Here is a 7,385-nt window from a genome sequence, read left to right as displayed (position 1 = left end):
ATAAATTTTAAGATTTTTTTTTTTTTTTTTTTTTTTGAGAAGATAAATGGTACCCAAATACAAAGAAAAAGAGGAACACCATATGGTCAATACCTATTATCAATCATAATATTTTTCCTCTTCCAAGGTGTCCTAAGAAGTTATAAATTAGCATCAATTTAGATGAGATTAAAAGAAAATTATCAAGGATTTATGTAGTATTTAATTTAAAATATTACAAAGCTCTTTAGAAAATAAAATAAACAAATGAGAGGCAAATGACCATGTACTAAATCAATAAAACACATTCTAATTCTTTAAACACAAACCATTTCAATGGGTAAAATGCAATTATGTTAAAAAAAAAAAATTGTAAATATGAATACAAAGAAATAGAATATCAATTAAAAAAAAGAAAAAAAGAAACATGGTATTTACAATCCTGGAAAAGAAAATCCAATACAAACCTTTACATCGTAATTTGTCAAAAAATTAATGAAAATAACCATATTAAACTAAGTTATAATCCCAAATACAAAGAAAAAGAGGAACAACATATGGTCCGTACCTATCAATCATAATATTTTGTTTCCTATTCCAAGTTTTCCTAAGAAGTTAAAAATTAGCATAGATTTAGATGAGATTAAAAGGAAAGTAGCAAGAATTTATGTAGTATTTAATTTAAAAATTACAAAGCCATTTAGAAAATAAAATAGACAAATGGGAGGCAAATGATCACGTACTAAATCAATAAAACGCATTACAATTCTTTAGACACTAACAATTTTAATGGGTAAAACATAATAATGTAAAGAAAAATTGTAAACATGAATACAAAGAGATAGACTATCAATTGAAAATTGGAAAATAGAAAAATGGTATTTACAACCCTAGAAATGAAAATCCAGTACAAATCATAAAAAAATTGCCACAAAAAAGCAAAGAAGTTCAAGGGAAGAAAAAGAAAAACTGACCTCAAATGGACTTTCCAATTCTAGTTGAAATTTGGTCACTAATAGGGTTGAAAGAAAGCAATTCAAAACCTATATATATAAAAATTAAATCAGTGGGTTTTAAATCCAAAGGGAGGCAATTGAATGTTTTGATGGGAGAAAGAAGCCATTTTTTTTGATAAGGAGATGATAAGTTAGAGAGAGAGAATGATTGATTGCTGGATTTAAGGGAATTTGGATTCAATGAGAAAGTCGTTAACAGTATAAACATTAGTTATTTGTTTGATGGGAAGATGATGAGTTGAGAGAGAGAATGATGTGACATGGCGATGATGTGGCTCAACTGGAGTATAACAATAATAAATACTAAACTTCAGCTTTTAGATATATATAAACTAATCACACACCTTCACGTTGTGCATGATAATTTTTATAGAGTTATCTCATAAATAAATAAATATATATATATATATATACATATATATTATTGTTTTACTTTTGCCTATATAACTTATATAAAATTCTTATATGGTAAAATTATCAAAATCATGCTATGTAATAGAATAATATTATATTCTTTAAAATGCAATAGGATAACGTTTAACAATTAGAGTGAACAAAAAAGAAAAAAACTTAAAACACAAAACACAAAATTAAATTGCATCAACTCAAAGTAGAGTTATTAAAAATACAAAAAATGAATAACCTAAAGCAGAGATGCAAGAAAAAAAAATCCAACAAAAAATTGAGAGAGAAATAACATCTTTTGTGAGGGAAAATTATGCAAAGAAATATAGAATGGAAAAAATAATGAAAATTTTATAATAAGAGGATAAGAATAAGAAGAAACAAAATAAGCGAAGATAAAGGGAAAGATAAAGAGTGATATTAAGGATATTAAGGTAGACGGCAATGAGGAGATGAAAATGTGAAAGGAATGAGAAATGTTGAAGAAAGTGTAAATGTTAAAAAAATGAGTGCAATTTTATAAGGAAATTTTTATTTGATTAAAACATTATATGTTTGATTTAAAAAATATATATATATATATATATTAATAATTTAATGATATGGAGGATATGGCTAAATTTAAATGGTCAATTGTAGTAATGTTATTGATGTTAGCTTGATTTTTTTTTTTTTGGCAACATGAAAAATGATAAACCCTATCCATATAACTAAATTAAAGTTACTTTATGATGTTGAGTTAACAAACGAATTGGTGGTTACCAGAAAGCTAACAATTTTTTTTTTAAAAAAAGAATAAACTTGAAAGCTGAACATTAATTGTCTTGTTTTATTGTTTGTCATTTGGGTGAAATTGAAACCTCGCATAAATTAATGAAGTGTCATTAGACCTATTAACCATTATAGCTCTAAAAACTATCAATAAAAAACAACTTAGCATAAATCAGTACTTACGCTTTGCAAGTCAAGAGGCTACACATACACCACCACGCACCCTTGGTAGGTAGTCACTCCACAAGTATAAATGCTTGTGGGGTGTGAGGGGCAGGGGCCGGGATTCAAGTCTCCAGGAGAGAGTTTCACACACATATACACTTAGATTAGGCTAGAGTATAAATTCTATCTTGTATCAAAAAAAAAAAAAAAAGAAGGCTACATATACAATGTAATGTACATCATTACCCAACAATGTTTCAACTCACCACACAACAAAGCAATCATGCAAATGAACTTTGAAATATCCATATGGTGTTATGATCGATGGTATGTAGCTTTCAAGAAATAATATGTAGTAGTGGTAAATTAAACAATAATATTATTCAACTACTCAGATTTATCACGATATAAGGAGAACATGAATGCTTTATGACCCCTTTGTTCCTTATGTTACAGTTGATTTTTAATTCAAATGATTTCGATGGCTTAATGAGTAGGTAATATGCTCCACAAACTTTCAAAAGATTAGAAACATTAGTTTCTCTCACACTACTTTTAAGGAACAATGTATAACTTAGAGGAGTCAATCCCTATAAAGCAAATTATTGTAGAATTTATTTTACTTTTATTTTATTTTTCATATTAATTGCTCAATAGAATCCATGGCCCATACAAAATTTAAACAGTTGGAATTAAAAAGAAATAGATTTCTAAATATATAAAAGGAATTTTTTTTTGCTAGAAGTCAATCACTACACATGAGGGGAGAAAAAAAAAATCAAATGAAAAGATAATGTATCAAGTCTAAAAGGAATTTCATAGAACAAATGTCATGTTGTACAAAAATAACATATATAGAACAACTAAATAGGTGAATTCGAAGCAACCCAAACTAAGAATTTAAAGAAAAAAAAACATGTAATAAAATTACCAATTAGAGAGAGAGAGAGAGAGAGAGAGAGAGTGAGAGAGAGAGAAAAAAAAACACTTAAATCACAAAACTAGATCGCATCAGCTAAATATAAAGTTGTAAAGAGCACAACAACTTATCAACCTAAAGCAGAAGTGCAAGAAAAATAAAAAATTCAACAAAAGAGAGAGAGAGAGAGAGAGAGAGAGAGAGCCTTTTCTGTGAGGGAAAAGTATGTAAAGAATGGAAGAGAGAATGAAAAATTTATAGTTATAGTGTGAATAAGAAAGGACAAAAAAAAAAAAAAAAAAAAAAAAAAAAAAAAAAAAGGAAGATGAAGGGAAATATGAAAAGTGATATTAAGGTAGAGGGTAATGGGGAGATTAAAAGGTAAGGGATAGAGAAATATTAGATAAAGTATAAATATTTAAAAAAAATAAATAAGAAAATTGGAAAGAAAAATGATAATATCGTGGACGCTGATGTGGCTTAACTAGAGCGTAACATCAAGAAATGCTACCCTTAAACTTTTAGATATATATAAACTAGTAACAGACCCATGACATGTGTGGGAATAGATAATTATTTTTTAATTATAATATAACATATATTTGTTCTCTAAAATTTGTTGAAAATAATTTGTTCTGCTTAAAAATTAAAAAATTCCTAAAATTATTTTTCATCTTTCTATCTCTACAAATATCATTCTATTATTTTGAGTTAGTTTGATTGATATTATTCTTTTATAAGATGGTCCATATTCTTCAAGATTAAGCTACAGTATGCTACGATTTTTTTTTATTTTTTTTTTGTACGACTAAACTTTTTAAGTTTCAAATAAATTATTCAAAAATTTTCATTCTCTTAAAGTAGATTATCATTGTGGGGTTGAAGAATTTGGCAACCCTGGCCCACTTTACACTAAGCCCAAGGCCCACGCCGAGAAGAAAGAAATGCCTGAGGATGAACGAAGAAAGCCCAAATTGCCTAGAAACATTGTCGAGGACAATCCTGTTCTCAGCCAACCTAGATCCTAGAAGGGAAGAATGGCACGCCATCAAATGCAGTCTCCCAGAGCATCCCAAGAAAAAGAACAAGTACAGTAGAACAGCCATGGGAGCATGGTGTAGGAGCAATTCAAGGAGAAACTGTCACCTCCGCATTAAATGCCCACAACTAACGTTCTGGCCGTATTAATGAGGAAATAACCCCTGAACAGTACTGCCTTGGTTGCTGCAACTCACAGAAGGTTTGGGAAGGTGGCTAATGGGACAAGCACTCGAGTGGTAACCTGAATGATCAACAGATGGAGGGTTAAGATCGACTGGAAGGGGATATATAATGTAAGAAATCCTCCAGGAAAAGGGATCGGGAATTAGAAAGAAAGAATACGGTAGCAATTTGCATGATTTTGGAAACTTTTGTAACCAAGTACTGAAGAAAGAATAAGAACAATAAGTTCCTTAGAAGAAATGCCCGAGGACAGAATTTCATATTTTAGTCCACGTCCTTGTTATTCAACCCACTCATAACCATGTCTAGTTGTTGTAACCCGCACTAAGGCCTAATTCTTAAGCCCATTCTCTATAAATTTATTGTATTGGGCTAGTTGGGCCTGAGTCCACACATCTAATAGAAGAAGTGCTCAATTCCAGTCCCTACAATTGGCGCCATCTATAGGAAAAAACTTGTGTGTTAGTAAGGGCAACAATCAAGCATGGTAGGATCAGGCCCTCATCAAACATGCTCCCATCAACCTGAACCGGCTAGATCCCATCAACAGGGTAACTTTCCCAACCCTGAGCGTGATCGAAATGAAGAGAATAGAAGGTTTCGAGAGGGAAGTGTGCACACCACTCAAACCAGTAGAAGCCATTCTCGTGTGGGCAATCACGTGCTCTAAAGACAAAATAACAACCGGGCCATGCAACCAGAAGAAGTTAGGAGTCACATATCCCAGAGACAGAATGATAAGCAAGCCATGCACCGAGAGATAGACGATTTGAAGAGAAAGTTGCGCCATGCACAAGGAAGGCAATCTCATTCTAGCCCTGACATGCCCTTCGATGATGAAAGCGATGATGACTATAGGCGAAGATCAAGAACTCCCCTAAGCGAGACCTTTTCTCACGAAGAAGAGCACTACCGGAGGCGTAAACGTAAAAGCCCATCTCCTAGAGGCTTAGGAAATGATGTCATGAGCAGAGCACTGGATCAACTCTCTAAATCACCTTTCACACGCCACATAGAAGGGACTACACTTCCTCGACGATTCCAGCAACCAACCTTCGCCATTTATAATGGCAAAACAGACCCTGTGGAGCACATGAGCCAGTTTAACCAAAGGATGGCCGTCCACTCTAAAAACGAGGCACTGATGTGCAAGGTTTTCTCATCTAGCTTGGGACCAGTGGTGATAAGGTGGTTCAATGGTTTAAAGACGAATTTCATAGATTCGTATAAGCAACTAACCCAAGCCTTTGGCTCCCGTTTCGTTACAAACAGCAGAGCTCCTCGACCCCTGAGTGTTTTATTGTTGTTATCCATACATGATGGAGAAACTCTAAAGGCCTACTCGGATAGATATTGGGAGATGTATAATGAAATAGACAACAATTTTGACGATGTCACCATCAGCACCTTCAAAAATAGTCTCCCAGCCGAGCACAGCTTGAGGAAGTCTCTGACTAGTAAGCCTACCACCACTGTGCGCCAACTGATGGATCGGATCGATAAGTATAAGCGAGTAGAGGAAGACTAGCTGCAAGGTAAGGGAAAAGAGAATGTTATCCCTCAGGAAAGGAGGGATTTCAGGTCGGACCGATATAACAGCAACCGCCCGAGGAGAGATTTTGTAGGGAATCTGGAGTAACCAACACACAGACTGTCAATACTGTATTCCGAGAACCAGTACATCAGGTGTTGGAGAAAATCAAGAACGAGCCATACTTTAAGTGGCTGAATAAGATAGTGGGAGAATCCACGAGGCGCAATCAGAAATTTTATTGCCAATACCACCAAGACCATGGACATACCACGGAGAACTGCAGGAACCTCTGGAACTATCTGGACCAGCTAGTCCGAGAAGGAAAGCTGAAACACCTTCTGCATCATCCTAGTGGTCATCAAGGCCAGACCCATCAAGAACCCCAGAGAGATACTGCCCTAAGGCCACCTGTAGGGACGATCAATGTAATCTTGGCCGCACCAGGAAGAACAGGCACATGCCCTTCACGAGTGTTATCTGTGGCTCAGCGGCTTGCCGAGGAGTCCCAACCAGAGCCGAAGAGGGCCAGAATGAATTTTCATCCAATCTTGAGTTTTTCAGAAGAAGACAAGATAGGAACCACCCAGCCCCATGACGATGCGCTGTTAATCACTCTCAGAATCAGGGACTACGATGTGAAAAGAGTGATGGTGGATGGTGGCAGTGGGGCTGAGGTTATATACCCCGACCTCTATAAGGGGCTGAGGTTAAAACCGGAAGATTTGACACCCTATAACTCTCCTTTGATGAGTTTCGACGGGAATCTTGTTATTCCAAAGGGCATGATTAGGCTACCCATCCAAACCGGCCCAGAGATAGTGGAGGTGAACTTTATTGTGGTGGATACCTACTCTCCCTATACAGCCATCGTTGGTAGGCCCTGGCTCCATACCTTAGGGGCTATTGCCTCCTCATTGCATCAGAAGGTGAAATTCCCGTCAGGGGACCAGGTTCTCGAAATCCGTGGTTGCCAATCCACGGCAAGGCAATGTGTGGTGGCTGCCATTTCGCATCGGCTCGATGCAGAGTCCTCGGCCTTTGCTAAAAAGAACTTATAGCAATCAAAGGCCCCACTGTCGCCTTAGGATACAGCTATCGATGAGGCAAATTGCAAAGATCTAGAGAAGGTGGTCATTGGTGGTGACCCGGAAAGGTTCTTTCAGGTAGGGGCTCAGCTGCCTCTTTAGGAGAAGGAGGAGTTGATTGAGTTTCTCAAAAAAAATATTGACGTATTTGCATGGGATGCCTGCGATGCTCTAGGGATTGATCCAGCCTTCATCTGTCACCATCTCAATGTCAACCCGTCCATCACTCCCAAGAAACAGACACCGCGTCACCCATTAAGAGAGCACGCCGATGCAATTAGGGATGA

The 7,385-nt window shown here is 35.6% G+C and overlaps 1 protein-coding gene across 1 annotated transcript; it reads left to right on the top strand.

The window, feature by feature from the left end:
- Nucleotides 1-6,543: 6,543 nt before the first annotated feature.
- LOC115956146 lies at nucleotides 6,544-7,071 on the top strand. The gene has a single exon (XM_031074607.1). The coding sequence runs from the start codon at nucleotides 6,544-6,546 to the stop codon at nucleotides 7,069-7,071; it is 528 nt and encodes a 175-aa protein (XP_030930467.1).
- Nucleotides 7,072-7,385: the final 314 nt, after the last annotated feature.

This window comes from Quercus lobata, chromosome 8, assembly GCF_001633185.2.
Source record: "Quercus lobata isolate SW786 chromosome 8, ValleyOak3.0 Primary Assembly, whole genome shotgun sequence".
Taxonomy (NCBI): domain Eukaryota; kingdom Viridiplantae; phylum Streptophyta; class Magnoliopsida; order Fagales; family Fagaceae; genus Quercus; species Quercus lobata.
This window is presented reverse-complemented; position numbering and strand designations above follow the sequence as displayed.

What these genes read in the sequence shown, in the direction of transcription:
- LOC115956146 (XM_031074607.1), top strand. Translation starts at nt 6,544, where the DNA reads ATGAATTTTCATCCAATCTTGAGTTTTTCAGAAGAAGACAAGATAGGA.